Source organism: Monodelphis domestica, chromosome 1 (assembly GCF_027887165.1).
Source record: "Monodelphis domestica isolate mMonDom1 chromosome 1, mMonDom1.pri, whole genome shotgun sequence".
Classification (NCBI taxonomy): Eukaryota; Metazoa; Chordata; class Mammalia; order Didelphimorphia; family Didelphidae; genus Monodelphis; species Monodelphis domestica.
Window position 1 is genome coordinate 504,635,781 of NC_077227.1, and position 22,302 is coordinate 504,658,082.

The following is a 22,302-nucleotide window of genomic DNA, read 5'->3' on the forward strand; positions in this document are numbered from 1 at the left end:
AAGAGCAACCAGCAGGCTGGCACAGTTGAAAGAAAGCACGGCATAGCGGGAAAGCACTACTCTTGGAGTCTGGTGACCTGGGCTAGTCTCATCTCTGCCACTCATCACCTTAGTCTCTTCAACTATGAAGTGACAGACTTACACGAAATAACCTCCAGCACCCCTTCCAGCTCTGCCATTCGGTGAGCTCTGGGAATGGAAACGAGCATCTTCCCCCACCCCCATCCCTGCAGAAGAAAACACCATACGCTCTCCTTTCCGCCCGGCCAGGCAAGAGTTAATGCGGCCCTCAGTCTCTCTTCCGGCCTGGAGGTGGCGCTGTTTGGCCTCTCTTGCCTGCTCAACTTCCAAGGCTTTTCCAAACAAGTGCGGGACAGAATTGCAGGCAAGAGCCGAGGCTCAGACCAGACTTGTTGATCTCCGCGAAGAGGCGGCAGGAGGAAAGCCGAGAGAGGAAGTCGAGCAGCCCGGATTGAGTCCCCCCAGCAAGCCTGCAGCTTCGTTTTTTCTCTTGCCTTTCCCCTTCAATTGCATTTCCTCTTATAGCTACATAGACAAATCGAGACACACACACGCATACACGCGCACACATACACACACACACACACACAGACACAGACACACAGACACACAGACACACAGACACATACACACACACACACACACACACACACACACACACACACACACACACTCACCAGACCCAGCACTCGAATATTGAAGATTAAAGACGCGTTTGCAGCCGGGATTGGGCGGAGGGGGAAGCAGCAAGCGGCTGCCCAGCGAAGGGAAGGAGGCCTGGCACAGCCCTGGCCCACGGGCTGGGGGCGAGCTCTGCCCGCCCGGCTCCCACCCGCGTTGGGGGCCGGCAGGGACTATGCCAAGGCCCTGGCGACCGGAGGCTGCCGCTGAAGAGGTAGGGGATGAAGCTGAAGGCAAAAGATGGAAGGAGGTGGGGGGGGGGGGGGGGTCGGAGGTAGGGGGAGAGATCTGCGGGAGACCAGAACGCCATGGGGTGGCGGGGTGGAGGTGGAGTGTTGGGGTGGGAGACGCTTTCCCTCCCATCTGGTCCTTAGTCCAGCGCAGCCCTCCCGGGCCGCGGCTACCCTGCACTGGCCAGGGATTGGGGGACAGTGGCAGGAGCAGGGGGTGGGGGCGAGGGGGGCGCTCCGGGGAGGAGCTCACTTGCTGATTAACCTGAGTCCCCAGCTCCGCTCTGGACCTGGAAGACGATTGGAAGGGATAGGGGGTGAAAGAAGGAGAGAAGGAAACCTGCGGGAGCCCTGGGGGGAAGGGAATACCACCATTCCCAAACAGCCGGGAGCACCCGGCACGGAGGGATCGGGGCAGCTGAGGTCAGAGAGTCTACCCCTTCCCCAGGGTGCACGGAAAGGAAGAGGACAGAGAGAAGGAGAAAAACATTTGAAAGATCAGAAAATGCAGCCCAATTCCCCGCCTTCCTCTCCCTCCACCTCCCCCCCCCCCCCCCCCCCCCCCCAGCTCGGGGAAACGCGCAGAACTGGAGTTATAAAAAGCATCTGCAGGAGGGAAAAAGAGGAGGAGGAGTGATCCGCGGAGGTGGGAGGGAAAGAAAAAGGAAGAGAAATGAGGCTGGCCTGAGAGGACTCCCGCTCCCTCTCCCCCACCCCCTTGTGTGTCTGTGTATATCTGTGCGTCTTTATCTATAGACATCAGAGGTCCCAGGTCCCTTGACTCTCAGTCCCCGCTGGTTGGGTCACGATAGGGCTGGGGCGGCTAGCCCAGGGGTTTAGAGGTCTCTAAGGATGGGGAGGATGCAGGATTCAGAGAGTTTAGAGGTCTTGGAGCCTGTGGGGCGTGTTCCCTTCGAGGAAAATCTAGGGACCTGAGACCTAATGACACCTCTGTCCGGACACCCCGTTTTCCCCCCAGGCCTTAGTGCTTTCTGTCCCTGTCTTATTTCTAGGCAAATTAGAGGAGGGAAAAACCCATTATTTATCCTCTCGTCATATAGTGCTTTCTGGAGCAAAAATTTGAAACTATTAAAAACACTCACACACACACACTCACACACACACACACACACACACACACACACACACACACACAAAGTTTTTCCTTTAATAGGGCCTCTGACGCTTTTCTCAGGCTCTTATGGAAGGCCCCAGTCATTAGGTTCAGCACTTCGACGGGGCGGACAGCGCCCCTGGGCTGAATTAGCAGCTTTGTCCTGCGCTGGAAGGGTGGCTTTTGGAGATCAGGGTCACTTCCCCAAACCTCCTCCACCCGCTCTTCTTCAGGATCCAGGCCACAGACTGGAGGCAGAGCGTACCGCCTCAAACACCCCCCTCCCCCTCCACCTCTGGGTAGGAATAGAAGGAAGGAGGCGGGCTTCAGCACTAACGGGAGGGACAGCGCTCTGGTCGCTCCGCCTCCAGTCCAGAGCCTCTTAGCCCTGAGGCTCAAGCGTGCAGATGACTGGGTGGACAGAGCGGCCTCAGGACCAACAGACAGTGGGAGGAAGGGAGGGGGGCGTCTCTGTCTGGACTGGGGGTCCAGGCCGCCCCTACCCAGGCGAAATGAATTCGACCTCTCTTCCTGTCTTGCAGCTGTCGGGATGGAGGTGAAGGGGGACTCATGAGGAGGAGCCACCGCTGACAAAGACCTCCCTCCAGGGGGCTGGCCCCAGCACTCCCAGCCCCCCTCCGGGTCTAGGGTCGGACTAACTGATCTATTCACTTGGGCCAAGGGGGGGCGGGAGGGAGGGCGAGTGGAGGCGGCCGGACCAGCGATGCCGTCGGGCATGACGAAGCATGGCTCCCGTTCCACGTCCTCCCTGCCGCCAGACCCCATGGAGATCATCCGGAGCAAGGCATGCTCCCGTCGGGTCAAACTGAACGTCGGGGGACTGGCCCACGAGGTCCTGTGGCGGACCCTGGACCGCCTGCCCCGAACACGGCTGGGTCGACTCAGAGACTGTAACACTCACGACTCGCTCATGGACGTCTGCGACGACTACAGCTTGGACGGCAACGAGTACTTCTTCGACCGTCACCCAGGAGCCTTCACGTCCATTCTGAATTTCTACCGCACTGGCAAGCTGCACATGATGGAAGAGATGTGTGCACTCTCCTTCAGCCAAGAACTGGACTACTGGGGCATTGATGAGATCTACTTAGAGTCCTGCTGCCAGGCCAGATATCACCAGAAAAAAGAACAAATGAATGAGGAGTTGAAAAGGGAGGCAGAGACCTTGCGGGAGCGAGAAGGAGAGGAATTTGACAACACATGCTGCGCTGAGAAGAGGAAGAAGTTATGGGACCTACTGGAGAAACCCAACTCCTCAGTGGCTGCTAAGGTAAGCTTGGTCCCTGTAAATTCTCTTTTCTCTCAAGGAAAAAGCTATGGCCAAAATGAGAGTAGGAGAACAGTCTCAGAAACTCTTTTTGGGAGCTTCTAATGAAGAACAGAAAGAGAAATGGAAAGACAGTGATATTTGGGAAGCAGATTGTGAACTGTAAAGTGGGGATGGGCAAAAGAAACAATAGCCCCTCCTTCCTTTCCTTCCTCTTCTTTAAGAGGATGAGCTTCTCCTCATTCATCCATTGCTAGGGGAGAGGACTTCTCCCTACTTTCCCAGATCAGACGATTGTTTCCCAGAAAACATTGGCTTTCTAGGCCAGATTTGAAAGAGAATATTCTTCTCACTAAAACTTAGTGGGGGAAAAGTAAAGGAGGTGCTATGGGAAGTGATCCATTGCCTAAAATGGTTTACTCTCTAGGGACTTCATGCCCCCAAAGAAGAACTAGCCCATGTTAGGGTTAGTTCTTATTTTCATTTCTTACTCTTATGCATTGTCCTCTTTATTTCTGAGGCTGTGACTATAATCCAGTAGCAGGTCCTGGGAAGTTCATGCCTAAAAAGCCTCCAGTAAGATGCTTACTTCGGCTCAGTGGATTTATCTTGCTATTTCAAGGCGTGAGGTAGGGTGTTCCCTTTAGGTTCTGACTTGCCAATAAATCTCTAAATTTCTTATCATTTTGTGCTTCCCCATCCTCAGAATGAGGAAGGGAAGAGGAGAGATATCTTCCTATCTTGGTAAGGGTCAACATTTGTCAGGAGGTCATTAAGCACTTGGGTTTATAAGAGGCATCTTGGGTTAATCCTGTTTTGACCTCTATGTGTTCCTGGAAGAACTGGTTATCTTCATTCCTGATAAATTTGTGTTGTGGAATTTTCTTCAACCAGGGTTAGGCTGAAAAGAAGCTGAAGAAGGAGGATGTTAACATTATACTGGGACCCATGAGATATGGGAATCCCTCATTCTCTATGGCATATGTCTGTCTGTCTATTACACTCTCTCTCTCTCTCTCTTTCTCTCTTCTCTCTCTCTCTCTCTCTCTCTCTCTCTCTCTCTCTCTCTCTCTCTCTCTCTCTCTCTCTCTCTCTCTCTCTCTGTCTCTATCTCTGTCTGTCTGTCTGTTTTCCACCAGTATCTGGACCAGCTCTCTTTTCCACCTTCTCTATCCTTCATTCTCTAATCAAATGTTTAAGGGTTTTAGAAATCTAGTGTAAATTCTGGGAAGCTGTATGGTGGGAGAAAACAAGAGTGCCTAGTCTATGCCTTTGAGAGGGAAGTGACTTTGATGAAACTGCTAAGCTTCCTTCCTGATGGTAAGTCTGGTCCTCCCCTTTCCTTGAGCTGCTAGAAGTATCCATAGCTGTCCAGGGAAGGGGGTCAGGGATATTTTGGTATCATAGAGATGAACTAAAGCAGAAAGCTCCTTGCTGTCAAATCCATTAGAGATGACAACTGCTGCTGATTTCCACCAGCAGTCAGTCCCACTCAGCCAATCTTCTTTAGAGTATGTAAGTAGCCACTACTAAATAGGACTTTGAATTCCAGAGAATCATAGAATCACAGAAAATTGGAAGGGAGCTCAGAGTCTATGTAGTTCAACTAGTACCTGATCAAGAGTCCCCATTACCAAATATTGGATAGGGAGTAAGCCAAGCAAAAAGCAAAGGTCTTCAGTGAAGGGGGAAGGGGGGCACTACTTCCAAGGCAGTTCAATCTACTTCTGGACAGTTCTGGTAATTAGGAAGTTTTTTCCTGACATCAAACCTAAATTTGCTTCTTTACAACTTCCATTTTCTCTAATTCTGCCCTCTTCAGCCAAGCAGAACAAGTCTAATCTGTTTCCCATGAGAGAGAACTTCAAATATATAGAAGCTATTATATACCCCCCCCCAATGTTCTTTATCTCAGGATAAACTTCTCCAGTGTCTTTGATCAATCTTCAGATAGCAAGATCTTCCCACCCATGCTAAGAACCATATAGAGAGCTTAATATAAAAAATTCTGACAGGCCATTCCAATTTTTTCTTTTCAAAGTTTATTATTCTATGAAATACCAAAGTACCAGGGCCATTCTGAAGCAAGAAAGGAAAGGAGGTGAGTTGTCTCAGAAATCCAGAATTCAGTTTTATTGGGAATCATTAATGAAGCAAGCAAATCCTGTGACACAGCTGTATGTCACTTCATCTCTCTGAGACTGGATTTCCTCATCTGTAAAGCGAAAACAACACCCATACTAACTACCTCAGGGTTTTGAAGAAAGCACTCCAGATATCATTTTAAGTCCACTGGCCAGAAATGTCTTTTTGCTCTCTGAAGAATCTTTAGGAATCATAGACATGTAGAATAGAAGGGTTGGAAAAGACTTCAGTAATCATTTAGTTTGATTCATCATTTTATAGATGAAAAATACTGAGGCTCAGAGAGGAGAAAGAATTTGTTCAAAGACATATATATGTAGGTTAGTGGAAGAGCAGGGACAAAAACTCAGATTTCCTGACTCACCGTCCTCTATATCACGATGATTCTCATTACAAAGATGTCCATTTTCCTCCATGCTTTCTCAGCCTTATCAAGCCAACATGATAGTTTCATCTTGCTTCAGAGTCTAAGGAAGCAGTCCCATCCCCTTCTGCCAACCTCCTGTGTGACCTTGGACAACCTGCTTCTCCTCAGAGATCAGTTTCCACTGTAAAACAAGGGGATTGGACTCAGTCATCTGTAAGGTCCCTTCCAGCTCTAAAATTCTGTGATCAGTCAGCAGCTGGCAGGCCCAATTAAATTAGAGCCCTCAAGGTGTTCCCTTGCTCATCTCAGGCTAGTCCTTAGGCAGTGTCAAGGCTGATTCCTGCCGTCATTACTCACTGCTGCCTTACTGACTGCCATTGTCTTTGGGATAATGATGCTGTGTTTGCCAATTTCTCGGTGTCTCACATCTTCGAGGTATTTGACCTGTTATCAAAGAGCTGCTAAAAATAACGGGTAATATTTCACTAATTGCTCTCTTCCTGTCCTCCTTGCAGAACATGAGGTACTAGGTTATTTGGGTCCTGTCCCTACGACTGTCAAATGGTTGTCTGGTTTTCTCCCAAATTTCCCCATCCTTAGCCACTACCAATCCAGCCCTGTTTCCTCTTCTTATCTGACACATTTGCTATAGAAGTGATCCATTCTGAATTCCTTTCCCATAATGCAGCAGAAACAAAAATAAAAAGAAAGAGGAGTGTCTGACAAACCTTCTTTCTTATCACTTATCTCTAATTCTCATTACCTCTTGTAATGGATCAGTTTTCTCTTTTATCTCCTGTTGGCTATGAATATATTTGCACATCTTCTTGCTGTTCCTTGAAATATTCACTGTAATTTTTTCTCACCATTTCCATCCTTCTTCTGTAATTCTTTCTTTGGCTCCTATGTCTACTTTCCCCCCAGTTTCACCAATCCTTCCAAGCATGAGAGTGTTTGAATGTTCATACCAAAGCTCCCTGTTTGGGGGTCATCTTTTGGACCAACAGGGATGGCTTCTGGTTCACTCTGGGATCTATATTGCCTTTTCTCTTCAATAGATGTAGCTCAAGTCTTCAGCACTAAACGGGGAGTCAGTACTCCTGGGTTCCACTTCTATCCCAGTTATTAAATAACTGTGTCACCTTGAGCAAGGTATTTCCTATAAATTAGATCTCAATTCCCCCCTCTATAAAATGAAGCATGTAGTCTAAATAATCAATCAGTAAACATTTTCCATCTATAAACATTAATTAAGGGCCTATTATGTACCAAGCACTATGCTAAGTGCTGAAGACCCCAAAAAGAAGTAAAAGACAATGCCTGCTCTCAGGAAGCTTACACTCTATGGGGAGCCAACATGTACACACACACACACACACACACACACACACACACATATACACATATATAAAGCAGGCCATTTACAGGATATATAGGAAATAATTAATAGGTGAAAGGCACTAGAATTAAGAAAGGCTAGAAGAGACTTCCTAGAAAAGATGAGATTTAATTTAGAACTTGAAGTCATGTAAGTCAGTAGGTAGAACTGAGGAAGGAGGTAGAGTGTTCCATGTGTAGTGGGACAGCTAGAGAAAATGCCCAGAGCTCAGAGAAAGAGTGTCATGTTTGTGGAACAACCAAAAAGCCAGGGTCACTGGATCAAAAAAGTACATGTCAGTGAGTAAGGTGTAAGAAGGCTAGAAAGGTAGGAGTAGCTAGGTCGTGCAGGACTTTGAAGGCCAAACAGAGCATTTTGTATTTTGGTCCTAAAGGCAAAGAATTTATTGGAGAGGAGGCAGAATAGCATGACTAGATGTGCACTTTGGAAAGATCACTTTGGAGGCTGAATGGAGGATATATTGGAGTAGGGAGAATCTTTAGGAAAGAAGACCTGGCTATACAAACCCCTTCTTCCCTCTGCTCATGGTCTTCATTGTCATCATGCCCTTCTCCTGTATTCCAAACTAATGCCTGTGGTTATGTCCAAGCTTTTGAAAAGGAAAGGTATTCCCTTTAAGGCGCCAGAAAGGGAAGAGACCAGATGATATTTAAATCTTTGGAAACTAGATGATTTAGAGAAAGGCCTCTAGAAGGGCCAATAGAATATTGAATGATAAAAAGGGAAGGGGTTGGAGGGCAGCTAGGTGGCTCAGTGGATTGAGAGTCAGGCCTAGAGATGGCAGATCCTGGGTTCATATTTGGCCTCAGACACTTCCTGGCTGTGTGACACTTCCCAGGTGTGGGGTTATGGGGACACTAGAGTGATGGCCATGTCAGAGGGGAGAAGGGGCCTATTTGAGAGATATTGCAAAAGCCAAATGGATCGGCCTTAGCAACAGAATGGATGGGATGGGGTAGAGATAATGAGGAGTTGAGGAAGCTCAGCTCTAGGTTGCAAGCGTGAGGAACTAGAACAATGGTGTTGCCCTCTATGGTGTTGTCATATGGAAGGGTAGGAGGGAGGGTGGTTTTAGAGGGAAAGATAATGAGATGCATATTAGTTTAAAATGCCTATTGGACAACCAGCCTGAGATATCTGTAAGCAGTTGGAGATGTGATATTGAAAGTCAGCAGAAAAATCTAGGGCAAGATAGGTAGATTTGAAAATCATTAGCATAGGTAAATAAGTTCATAGGAACTGATATGATCACTAAATAAAGTAGTATGAAAGAAAAGAAAAGGGCCCAGTACAGAACCCTGAAAGACACCTCTAGTTCGAGGGCATGATCTGGAAAAAAAGCAAAGGAGATAGAGAAGAAGTCAGATAGGTAGACTAAGAGCCAGGAGGGAGTGGTGGCCTGAAAACCTAGAGAGAAGAGAGTATCAAGAAAATGATTGGTGTCAACAGCTGCAGAAAGGTCAGAGAGAATGCGGATGGAGAAAAGGCCATTGGATTGGGTAACTAAGAGATCATTCATACTTCTGGAATCTTAGAAGCCCTACCTTCTAGTTCAGACATTTTATGTTCCAAGGTCCCTTTAAAAAAAAAATATTACAGTGTATTGGTTCCAAAGCAGAAGAGCAGTAAGGGCTAGGCAATTGGGGGGGGGGGGGTAAGTGACTTATTCAGTGTCACACAACAAGAAAGTATCTGAGACCAAATATGAACTCAGAATCTCCCACCTCTAGGTTTAGTTGTCAATCCACTGAGCCACATAGATGCCCTCCACTCCCATTCTTTTTTTTTAACATTCAATGTTCTATGGCTTGTCTCGAGGCCTCCCTCTAAAATATCTAGTCTTCAAAGATTAAGCTATCATCTGCTCTCACCCCTTCCTGGTACCCTAAAGGGAATACCTTGCATTTTCAGAAGCTTTGGCATAACCCCAGGTATTAGGTTGGGATGCAGAAGAAGGGTGTGATGACAATGAAGACCTTGAGCAAAAGGGGAAGATGGAGTGACTCCCTAACCCACTAGACATCTCAGCAAAATTTGGGAGGGTGGTAGCAGTGAGGGGGCAGACAATGGCAGCTAGAATGGCTAACCAACAAGTAACATTTTGAGATTTGTCTCTAGATTTTGGCCCACTAATTGGAAACTGAAGGATTATTCAGTTATTCTTACTGGAAATTGGAGAGTATGAAGGACAGAAATCACATGACTGGAATATTGTTCAGGGGCAGCAAGAGAATGAGTCAGTGAGTGTCTGTGTATTTATTATACAAGGAAGAGGCTACAATAAACTGCCTTACACCTTGGGGCCCACCCTTAGTAGGTACTCAGTTTTCCTCAAAATCCATTGCAATCTGGGTGTAATCCTTTACAAAGACCAATTAATATTGTTGTGCTTCAAAAGATTATTATTTTTAATACTTGTGATTACTTCCTCTAGTAAAGCAGATCTTCAACTAATCAATCTACAGGTATTTATTAAATACCTTCTCTATGCCAGTCCTGGAGCTCCAAAGACAAAAATGGAACAGTTCCTGACCTCAAAGAGCTTACATTCTATCATAACAAAAGTGGGGCTGGTCTCCTAACATTGGGTCTTATTCAGCATAGGGTAGTGGGGAAAGTATTATTCTTGGAGTTAGACGATCTTCATTCTAAGCACAATTCTAATACTAGCTGGTAGTATGATCTGGAGTAAGTTCTTAACCTCCCGGAGTCATCATTTCCTCCACTACAAAATGGTCAAATTAATATTTACATTCCATATATCACTTGGGTATTGTGAAAAAAGATCTTCATAAACTTTAAAGCATAATCAACACATGAATTATTATTATTCTCATTGTTTTATGGGGAAGTGGCCTCTTCCTACAGAGTGAATCCTTCAAAAAGATGGTCTTGAAGCCCATCAAGAAGCTGGCTATCAGGGGGCAGCTGTATGGCTTAGTGGATTGAGAGCCAGGCCTAGATGTGGGAGGTCCTGGGTTCAAATGTGACCTCGAACCCTTCCCAGATGTGTGACCCTGAGCAAGTCACTTAACCCCTATTGCCTAGTCCTTACCACTCTTCTGTCTTAGAACCAATACACAGTATTGATTCTAAGATGGAAGGTAAGGGTTATTATTTTTTTAAGAAGAAGATGGCTATCTGATGGTCAAAGATATTAAAGAAGCAGTTCATAGGGGAAGGCAATATTCTTTTTATTTTTAAATCCTTACCTTCTATCTTAGCATCAATACTAAGTATTGTACCAAGGGAAAGGGGTGGGAAGGGCTAGGTAATTGGGGCTGAGTGAAGTGGCTAGGGTCACACATCTAGGAAGTGTCTGAGTCCAGATTTGAACCCAGGAACTTCTGTCTCCAGGACTAGCTCCCTATTCACTGAGTCACCAAGCTGCCCCCAGAATGTGATGTTCTTGGGAACTGGAAAACCAAGAGGAAATAGGTTCTCAGCTAAAGACTCTTCCTGGTTGAGAGTCATGGGTCCAAATGCCTAACACAATCTAACCTCTGTCAATATTCCCTTCTGCTACTACTCTTTTAATGACTTGGCAATTCAGTGACCAATCTCTTAACCTTCCAAGGTGGGAGATACAACAGATGTGATGAATTACCCCTGGATGACCTGAAGAGGTCAACAGGCACTTTAATCACTTAGCTTTCAATGGGGCTGGAGATGACTCAAATGTGGAAATAGGTGTATCATGGAGAGCACCTCCGTTCCCTGGAGGCTGCTGACAATCTCACGGCAACCAAGGAAATGAACTTTGGCTCCGTTAAAGACACTTCCAACAATTAGAGGTATCTAATAATGGAATGAGCTGCCTTGAAAGGTAATGAGTTCTCTGTCACTTGAAGTATATAAAATCAGAAGGGACATCAGAAGCCATCTTTCTAAACCAACCCTCTCACTTTAAAGATGAGAAATCTGAGGCCCAAGGAGGAGAAGTGACTCGTCTAAAGTCACAAAAGTGTCAAGAAGCAAGGCTGGAAATTGAACTAGGGTCTTCTGTGCCATCCTCAAAAGCCCCTCATTAAGGAAGTTCCAGGCAAGATTTGTGCTTTAGTTAGAAATTGGAGTAAAAGCAGTTCATTGTGGGAAAGACTCACTGAAGCTTTGAACCAGGAGACCAGAGTTCCAGTACTGGTGCTGCCTCTTACGAGCTTACTAGCTGTGACTTGTGAGCAAATCAATGGACGTCTTTGAGTTTCCGTTTCCTATCTGTAAAACAGGATTAAGCAGAGTTGTAGCATCTATTTCATAGGAGTCCTGGGAGATTTATAAACCTGGAAGGACTTTATAAATGTGACTTCTATATGTATGAGTCTAACTTGATCATAATGGGATTACCTCTGAGGGCCTTTCCAAATCTAAAGTTCTGTGTTTTTCCAAAGTCCTTGTTCAGAGTGAGCGGCTAGGGTAGTCCCTGACATGGGCTACATGCCATGAACCAAATTCCCTGGGCAGAAGGGAGTTTACCAGATGGTCATGGATTTCACTGATCCTTTCCTCCTTTCCTTCCCCTCCTTCCCCCAGCGAAAGTGATATCTCTTCTCTCTGATCAAATTTCTCACTGCCCGGACTTTTCTTATCTTGCTCTGCCTTCTGTCAAAAATATTTGTGTCCTTTCCCTTCCCCCATTAGATAGTTAGTTAGAACCAGGCTCCTGGAGAGCAGCTCCTATGCCATAACTAGTTTTTGCATTCCTAGTCTGGAGCACACAGGGATCATGGCAGCACCTGTGACTTTACTGGGCTAGGGAGCTCCTGGGGAGGAACTTTAAAGAAGAGAATATTTGTAAAGTGCTCGGCATAGTGCCTGGCACATAGTAGGCACTCAGATAATACTCCTTCCCGTCTACCAATGAATGTCAGCATCTTCTCAGTAATTTTCTTTAAATCCTTCCCTTCCCTCCTGTCTTAGAATCAATTCTAAGAGAAGAGCAACAGGGGGTAGGTTAAGTGACTTGCACAGGGTCACATAGCTAGGATGTGTCTGAGCCAGATTTGAACCCATGTCCTCCTGACTCCAGGCTGACTCTCTATCCACTGAGCCCCCTTCTCAATAGCTTCTCATCTTTGAGTTGCCTAGAACAGTAAGACATTAAATGACCTCTCTTGAGACCCTTGGTCAGTGTATGTCCAGGATCAGACTTGAACCTAGTTCTTCCTGGCCCCAAGGACCACTGTACTAGGCTGCTTCTATTAGTATATAACTTAATGGGTGTTTTTGAATTGAATTTCTTTTCAGTCTTCCATTTTCCAAGGATAAAGTCTACTGCTTGGAAATTCCCTTTTATGGGAATGGGAGGCTGGCAGGACATCATTGTAGGGTAGGGGAGAGAGCACTTACATGGAGTCAGGAGACTTGACTTTGCTTTGTAGCTCTACTACTTATTAGCTGTATGAACCTGGCCAAGTCATTTAACTTGTTCCTTCATCCATAGACTTTCTAGCCAGCTGTAACTATGGCTGAATCGCAACAATGGGAGTAATAGTTTCTATGTATTGGGTACTTGTCAGGCGATATCTGGACTAGCATATCTAGTTCTGGGCGCCATGTTTTAGGAGAGCACTTTGATCAACTGGAGGGTATCTGGAAGAGAATTATCTGTGGCCAAGGGTCTTTCTATCATGCCACATGAGGCCTTGAGAAAGATTTGTGTAGTCAGAAGAATAAGTTCTATGGGAAAGACAGCTAGGTATAACACAGTGGCTAAAGAGCCAGACCTAGAGACAGGAGGTCCTGGGTTCAAATATAGCCTGAGATACTTCCTAGCTGTGTGACCCTGGGCAAGTCACTTAATCCCCCCCCCCCCATTGCCTAGCCCTTGACACTCTATTGTCTTAGAATTCAGAAAGTAGAGTTTAAAATTGTTTTTAATTAACATTTTTATTTATTTATTTATTATAATATTATTTATTTGTATTTTAAATTTTAAAATTAAAAACAATTCTACATCAGACACTTGGTAGTTGAAGCAGTTAGGTGGCTCAGTAGATAGAATGCTAGCCTGGAATCAGGAAGACCTGAATTCAAATCCATCCTCAGATACTCATTAGCCAGTGATCACATGGATAGTAAAGAGGAAAGCTCAGATTTGACCTCAAGTCCTCTGATTCCAAATCCAGGTTTCCTTCTGTTGCACGAAGGCAGAAACACTGATATTTGCAGCTGGAATTCCACTTTGGTATTCAAGGACAACATTCTGATGTTTCTAGTCAGACCGGGAATCTCATTCATTCTATGATGTTAATAGATAGCTCATGCTAATCACTGTGACTCTTTGCGGGGCTGGAGGGGTGGGTTGAGGGTGGTTGGAAATAGCCTGGATAAATGAAACGCACAAATCATTCTAAAACTTCTCTGTGGAGAAACAGATCTTTGTAAAAAAAAATTAATCCTTACCTTCTGTCTTAGAATTGATACTAAATATCACTTCCAAAGCAGAAAAAACACAGAATAAGCATGATCTACACATGAATTATTATTATTCTCACTGTTTTATGGGGAAGTGGCTTCTTCTTACAGAAGGAATCCTTCAAGAAGATGGCCTTGGGGGACAGCTAGGTAGCTCAGGCCTAAAGATAGAAGGTCCTGGGTTCAAATCTGACCTTAAACACTTCCCAGCTGTGTGGCCCTGATCAAGTCACTTGACCCCCGATGCCTATCCCGTATTTTCTTCTGCCTCGGAACCAATACACAGTATTGATTCTAAGATGGAAGATAAGGGTTTAGAAAAAACAAGATGACTGATCTGATGGTCAAAGACATTATAGAACCAGTTCAGAGGGGGAAGACAATATTCTTTTTATCTTTAAACCCTTACCTTCTATCTTAGAATTGATACTATGGTGGTATAATTGAACATAATGGACTTCTCCATTAGTGGCGGTGTAATGTCCCTGAACAATCTGCAGGGATCTAGGAGAAAAAACACTATCACAAGCAGAGGACAAACTGTGGGAGTAAAAACACCAAGGAAAAGCAACTGCTAGACTACAGGGGCGGAGGGGGTATGACTGAGGAGAGACTCTAAACGAACACTCTAATGCAAATACTAACAACATGGCAATGGGTTAGAATCAAGAACACATGTGATACCCAGTGGAATCACTGGTCAGCTATGGGGGGTGGGGGGAGGAAAATAAAATGATCTTTGTCTCTAATGAATAATGCTTGGAAATGATCAGATAAAATATTATTTTAAAAAAAGAATTGATACTATGTATTGGTACCAAGGCAAAAGAGTGGGAAGGGCTAGGCTATTGGGGTTGAGTGACTTGTCCAGGGTCACACATCTAGGAAGTATCTGAGGTTAGATTTTAAACCCATCTTTGTAAAATTTTAAGCTAGTTATAGCTAGTGAGTTGTAGCCAGAGGTATTGTTGTTAAGCATTTAACAACTGGCTCTCTGAAAATGTTGAACACACTTTCTAATTTAATCTGCACTGTTAGCATTTTCTTTATCACCTCCTTAAGATTAGACAATGAGCAAAACAGCTCATCAAGCCTTGACTTGTGGTGTTTGCTGATTTCTGATATATAATGTTCATACTGAAAATTCAACAATCGGGTCTGGAGAGCCAGTATGAATTGGCTCCAGCACAGCTCAGGCTGTCGTCCGATTGTTTTTCATGCTTGTATGTTTTGTGCTGTCTTTTCATTGAGAGAAGGAGAGGTGGCATAGTTCTCAAGGTGGACACATGTGGTTATATATCAGAGGAGTGCCAGGGACCAGTGAATTCCTGGTATAGCTTGTGGTGTGATTATAAAGTTTTAAACAAATAATATTAGCAGGGCAGCCAGGTGGATCACTGGATAGAGAGCCAGGTCTGGTCCAAATCTGGCCTCAGACACTTCCCAGCTGTGTGACCCTGGGCAAGTCATTTAACCCCCATTGCCTAGCCCTTACCACTCTTCTGCCTTGGAACCAACACACAGTCTTGATTCTATGACAAGAAGTAAGGGTTTAATCATAATTGCAATAATAGTAGCAATATGACCCTACACAAGTTAGCCAACCTCTCTGGCCCTCAGTTCCTCATCTGTAAAATGAGGGGGGTTGGACTAAGGTCCATTCCCATTCTGAATCCATGATCCTATAATAAAGAACCTAGAATTTGGATGGGATTCAGGCCAATATGAAGGGGAGAGTAGAAAGGGAAGATGCCATTCCAGAGGGAGAGCTTGGGAGGAAAAGGGTTGATGGAGCAATATAAGAAAAGGAGGGACGTTAGACGAGGGTTTATTTCGGAAGCCTGAAGTCATCTGGTCATCTGGGTGGGGAATTTGACTTCATTCACATATCAATTTCAATTTGTGGATTCATGGTTTTTCCTTGTAAATAAAATTTTTTTGAAGCTTTCTTTGGTAGCACACAAGAAGGGATTGGCAGGGAGACTTACACAATCAGTATATTAGAGCTGGAAGAGATGTCAGAGGTCATCTAGTCCAGCCACCTGAAGCATAGATTCCTCCTTCATCATCCCCAGTGAACAGGCATCCAGCTTCCTTTTGTACCCTTCCAGGGACAAGTGGCTCAATTCTTGCCAGCACAGCCCATTTCACTGTTGGGAAGCTCTGATCATCAGAAAATTCTATCTAGTTTAAACTCAAATCTGCCTCCCATTTCCTCTTCATCCATTTCCTCTGAGGCCACACAGAACAAGTCAAAGAAAAGATAGATTTGGATGGAGCAACATCTAAGTACAGAACTAGAAACCCCAAATAGGCAGGGCTGAATGTTGAACTTCAGGCCGGATGGGACTCTGCATCAGAGTGGGAGCAATCTGGGACCGACCTTTCCTTTTCCTCATCTCTCTTAAGATGTCTTTAGTCATAATGGACATCCTTTTGACCTTTTAGCTAATGGCTTTCATCTCCTTATCTTCTCTGACCTTCAGTTTCTTTATTTATGAAATGGGGATAAAAATACCTGTGCTACCTGTCTAATGGGACTATTGTAAGCAAAGTACTTTGTTCAATGCAGAAGCTCCAGAGAAATGGGAGCTGTTATTGCCTGGTGGAGTTCAGGACCAGATACTGATACTTGTTGGCCAATTGAGCTTTAAATAAGTCATTTAAACTCAATGCTACTTAGTCTTCCCTTCTGTAAAATGGAGTAATAACATATCCATACTCTAATTTATGAAATTGTCGTGAGGAATATGCAGAATAAGAATATGAAGGGTTTTTGGTCTGGTTCTGTGATTTCATTGATGTAAGAGACTTCTGTGTAAAAACTCTTTACAAGTGCAGCTTTCTGTAACATAATTATGAAGTTCTCTGGGACATAGAGGAGTTTACCCAGAGTCACCAAGATAGTATGTGCCCAAGACAGACCTTGAGCCCATGTTTTTCTGACCCCAAGCCTCGTTCTGTATGCCTCTCAGGCATTATTATCATTATCAGCATTATTATTACATCCACCCCCGCAGAGAGCTGCCCATCTCCTGCTTTTTCCCTCAGCAGAACTCCAAATACCAGTAAATGACCCACCCAAACACTGCAGAAAGGATATAAGCCAAGAACTGAGCTCCTGGAGAATTGACTTGAATCATAGCATTTTAGAGCTGAAAGCAACCTTAGGGATTCATCTAGTCCAACTCCCTGACTTTTCATATGGGGAAACTGAGATCCAGAGAGAGAAGAGACTTTTAGAATCAGAGTATCAGCTCTTCTGACCCCCCACCCCCACCCCAGCCCAGGTCTTTCTGTATCATTCCTCTTCACCCACAGGAGTACTCAAAGCCCTGTGCTACAGGAAGAACCCAATTATTCCAAGTTATCTCTTTCAGGATGGAAGAAAGAAAGCCCAGGAATCCCCGTGGGGTGAGGGGAGGTGGGACACATGCCATCCCACTGTCTTATTACCCCATGAAAAGAAGGTTCCTGTTGGCCACAAAATATAGCAAACTCAGCCAAATAAAGGTCATAAGTGATTGTTCTAGCACCCATGAGCCCAGCCTGAGTAATTTATGCAGAGTTCAGGGGAGCTCCAGTGACATTTTGGGGGTGGAGGGAGGAGCCTGTGGCTAGTTGCTGTAAACACATGGAATATCTGTGCCGACTGAGATGGTTGATTGGGCAGGGATACAGAAATAACATTTAAGCTTTCTACCGAGAACATTTCTCCCAAAGGGAATCGAAGTGCCTCAGTCACCGTTCAGGGGCTCCTCATCTCTGAGGTCTTCAAATGGAAGGTGGATGGCCACTGCTTGGGACATTCTCTGGTGACATCCTGCTCAGATCTGTGGGTTGTCCTCTGAGATCCTTTCCAGTTGTGAGCGTCGGTGATTCTGTGATTCAGTGTAAATCAATGAGAGTCAATTAATAAGCCTGTGATGGCAGGAACCATTTCCCCTTGCTAATGAGACTAATTTCTTATTCTTAGATGTTACCCCATCCTGAGAGCCTTCTAAAGGCTAATAAATTCAATGGCAGAGCCCCTAGGGACTGCTGGCTTTACCTGGTTTGTGGAATAAATGTCTTTGGATCTTGTTGGGGAAGGCTATTCATGCTTTCATGGTCTGTATCTTTCATTGACTTCAAGGAGGCCATGCAGTAAATGGTATAGGAAGCCTGACATCCCACAGCATCACAGCATTTTAGAGTGGAAAGAGACCTGAGAGGGCAGCCTAGCCAGCCCCTACTTGTCAAGGATCCCTTCTACAGTATCCTTGATGAGCGATTACTTAGCCTCTAGTGATGGGGAACGTCCTACTAGAGAAGGCATTTCAGGGAAAAATAAAAGAAAGAAATAGAAATAATCCAAAGATCATCTGCTGGAGGTGGGAAAGGATTGTTTTAATCCTTTGCCCAAGAGGGCTGGTCTCCTGGTTTTACTCAATGACTCCAAAAACTCAAGATAACATTGTATACCAAAAAAAAAATAACGTTATATACAACAGAAATATTGGGTATGTCCACCTCCAGAGAAAGAATCGATAAATAGAAATAAGCGAGATATAGTGTATATATGTCATATATAAATATATATATATGTCAAATGATGCCTTATCTACTGCATGGAGGGAAAGGAGAAAGTGAGATACCTGGAAACTTTAATGGAACAAATAAATTAATTTATTAAAAGTTTTTAAAAATAACTGAAAAACAAAAACAGGATCTGGTGCTATAATGTCTCCTGACATAACTGAAGCTACCTTAGCCCAAGGACCACCAAGGCTTCGAAGGACCACTTAGAGTTATCCAACATGATCTGTCTTGAACAAAATTATATGATTAGCAAAGTATTTTCCCATACATTCTCTTATTTGGTCCTCAAAATACCCTGTGAATTAGTCAAGAAAAGCATCATTGTCCCACTCTATGGATAAGGAAATTAATACTGGGAGAGTGAAGTGACTCGTTCAAGCAAATGGCAGAACTTGAAACCAAAGACCTTCTGTTTTCAAGTTCATCCCTCTTTCTACTATGTCATGGCCCTAAAGTCAGAGGTAGAGTTTCTAGCGTTGTTTGGAAATAAAGAGCAACCCTATCTAGCCTGGAGGTGCAGCACTTGTAATAGTGTAGGTGGGACCCCGCCTCCTGGGTTCCTGACTCACATGCATCTGGTTCAGGGGTCACCACTGAGCAGATGGGGGATATCTACAAGACGTCGGGTCTCACCCCATTCTGGCTTCAGTGAGTGACCTGACCAGGTCTCTAGGTCTCCTGTTCTACTATCAGCTCTGGCTACTTTAAAGCTCATATGTTGCTACTTTGGTTTATCCATTAACAAAGTGGAACTGGAAGATGTGGCTCTTAGTAGGGAAGCATCTTTATTGAAATCCTCTGACTAGAAAGGGCTTCCAGGAGATCAAGGAGCCCAGCCCCCTGCCTCGGGAAGCCTCACCCTGATTTGATACAATTCTCCAATGTTCTGTACACTGAGAAGGAAGTGGCAAAGCCCAAGGGCAAGGAAATAGCAAATGGAGTCAACTCTTGGCTTCATGCCAGAAGGGAGTTAGAAGGTTTTTAAAGTACCTGAGATTTGTTTTAATAGTAGGTTATGGGGGTTCCTTTTCCCACTTGATACTCTACACCAGGGGTCCTTACTTTGGGGGTCTATGAATTATATTTTTATATTTTGATAAAATAAGTTTCAATACAATTGGTTTATTTTGTAGTTCTCTGTATTTTATTTTATACATTTAAAAACTGTTTTGGGGACAGCTAGGTAGCATGGTGAAAAGAGCTCTAGGTCTGGAGCCAGGAGGACCTGGGTTCAAATATGACCTCAGACACTTCTCAGCTATGTGACCTTGAGCTAGTCACTTAACCACTTAACTAGCCCTTATTGCTCTTCCGCCTTGGAACTGATACTTTTATCAATTCTACAACAGAAGGTAAGGGTTAAAAAAAAATCCAGAAGACCAGACCCTAGGCTCAGCTTTCTAGTAAATGATGCTGACTGAGTCATTAAGTCCATCTCTTTGCCTCCAAAGTTAGAATGAATAAGCTCAAGGGACAACTAGGTAGCTCAGTAGATTGAAAGCCAGTCCTAGAGACAGGAGGTCCTGGATTCTAATCCGACCTCAGACATTCCTAGCTGTGTGACCCTGGGCAAGTCCCTTAACCCTTGTTTCCCAGCCCTTACCATTCTTCTGCCTAGAAACCAATACATAGTACTGATTCTAAGATGGAAGGTAAGGGTTTAAACAAAAGGAATGAATGCATTCATTCATTATGTCCCCCCCACCAAACCCTCCATTTACCATTTATTGAAATCCTCCAGGATCCAGCCCCCAGCCAGCTTTCCAGTCTCCTTACACATTACTCCCTGGTCCTGTGGCTTTTCTCTTTCCTCTCTCTTCCATCAAGAGCCAGATCAAGCATGGTGGGAAACCCTTCCAGCTCTGCCAGTCTGTGTTCTAAGACCCCTTCTGGCTCTGCTATTCTGCATTCTGAGTTCTACGCCCTTGCAGTTCCGTTATCTTTTGCTGTGTTCTAAGGGCCCTCTCAGGCTCTAGAGTGATGAGCTGGGTTAGAATGAACACCCACAGCAGCCTGAGGAGGTAGTCTGGGAGGACAGAGGAGATGCTGTCATCTTTCAGCCCTCTCACCCTTGCTGAGTCCATCTCGTGCCTAAGTGGCAGTGGGTGGAGGATTATTGTCTCCTTGTTCTCCCAGCTACTCCGTTCTTATTCCAGTGCTGGGAGAGCTCCCACAGTTCCACTCACCTAGACTGGTTCTGCCCTTTAATTAGGGGATGTAGAGTATCTCTCTGTGCCCATGAGATGAACTTGAGGATCTGTGTGCTGTCCCTTTCTGGCTGGTAGACGGCCTCCTCCCTGAGACATCCAAGTTTCCTGGGTGCCTCTCTGGCTCCTCCAGGCTGGGGCTCAGCCCATTAGCAGGGCAGTCCTGAGCTGTTTCTCCTACTTTCCTCTGCTCACACTCCCCCAGAGCCTTTTATAGCCTATAACTCAACTGGAAAATTTTAAAACTCCTGAGAACAGCATTGGAATCAATAGCCCCAATTCAAGAAGAAGGCCATTCCTAGAAAGCCAGAGACCTTTGTTGGCTGAGGCCAGGAACTCCAAGAAGGTGACAGACAGTGAAATTAGGTGGGAGCAGGGGGGGTCCCTGAAGGACTCAGCAGAGGTGAGAAAGAATTTTCATTAAAATCTCAGCTTAGCATGTAATTTCTCAATTTTCTTTGCTCGACATTCACTCTGGATTATATAGAATACATTTTCTATCCGGGAACTGATGAGTCTTGCAAGTGTAGCTGAGGGTGGCCCAAAACTGGGGGAGCTCCTTTGCATTTTCATTGTCATCTACTGTCCTTTCTGACACAAAAGCTTGGAGTTTAGGAATTCCAACTATCATGAGGCAGGGAAAGAGGATAGATAAGCCTTGGCTCAAGGTGTCTTTCTTTCCTGGAATAGAACCTTCCCAACTTATTTTTATCTGTTGAAGTCTTTCCCTTCCTTCAAGCCCCAAGTCATATGCCACCTCTCCCATGAAGCCTTCCCTGACCTTTTCCTCCTCAAATAGCTTCTAGCACTTTGCCCAGCAAACTTTCAAACTTATCTCACTCTTCCAGAGAGCAAGATTATTTGGATATATATATATATATACATTTTCCCCACTGATAAATTGATTATAAACTCCCCGAGAGCAAGGTTCCCTACTTTCTGGCTATGCTATCTTGTTATCGTTCCCTATTTATATTCCAGTTCCCATCTCTTTGCCTTTACAAAGGCTTTTTCCTCACTCTTAGAGGCAGCTGTGTGGCTCAGTGATTAAGAACACTAAGCCTGGAGTCAGGAAGACCTGATTTTAAATCCAGCCTTTCTGGCTGTGCGACCCTAGGCAAGTCACTTAACCTCTGATTGCCTGACAAAAGGATCCACTGAAGGAGGAAATGACAAACCAATCCAGTATCCTTGCCAAGTAAACCTCACAGAAAGCTGTGGTCCATGGAGTCACAAAGAGTTGGATATGCCTGAATGACGACAATAATTCCTCATCACTCCTAAAATCTCAGCGTAAGTGCCCCATCCTTCAGGAAGCCCATCATTATCCCCCCCATAAGTTGCTAATGCCCTCCTACTAAAATTAATATGTACTGGAATAGGGACTGGGCCCAGGATTTTTTTTTTTGGTATATTGAACTCCCAGATAAGGAAATTCCTTCTACGCCAGGGACATTTAACCCTTTTTGGGTTATGGGCCATTTTGGGGAGTCTGATGAAGCCTATCTTGGAAGGCCATGCTAAATTTCAGTTAGAAGTGAGTAAAAATAAAGATCTAAATGTATAGATCTTCTGAAATCTATCCATGGCAGTCCATGGACCCCATGTTAAAGACCCCCACTCTACACAGTGCCTGGCACACAGTAAGTCTTACTAAATGTTTCCCGACTGACTACTTTGTATATATTTTGCATTTAATTTTCTATACCATACCGTTTCCCCCAATAGAATGTAAGCTCTCCAAAGGCAAGATTATTTTGTCTTGGCATTCCTAGTACTTAGCATAGAACCAGGCTTATAATGGGCATATAATAAATGTTTGTTGCATGAATAAAATCCCAGAGGAAGAACTCAA

The 22,302-nt window shown here is 44.7% G+C and overlaps 1 protein-coding gene across 1 annotated transcript in view; it reads left to right on the forward strand.

Annotated features, from left to right (window-relative positions):
• Nucleotides 1-350: 350 nt before the first annotated feature.
• Nucleotides 351-22,302, forward strand: part of KCNB1 (potassium voltage-gated channel subfamily B member 1) — a 137,657-nt gene continuing 115,705 nt past the window's right edge. Inside the window, exons 1-2 of the mRNA XM_007475755.3 lie at nucleotides 351-916; nucleotides 2,589-3,337. Of these exons, the coding sequence (XP_007475817.2) occupies nucleotides 2,771-3,337 (567 nt within the window). The 5' untranslated portion in view covers nucleotides 351-916; nucleotides 2,589-2,770. The remainder of the gene's footprint in view (nucleotides 917-2,588; nucleotides 3,338-22,302) is intronic.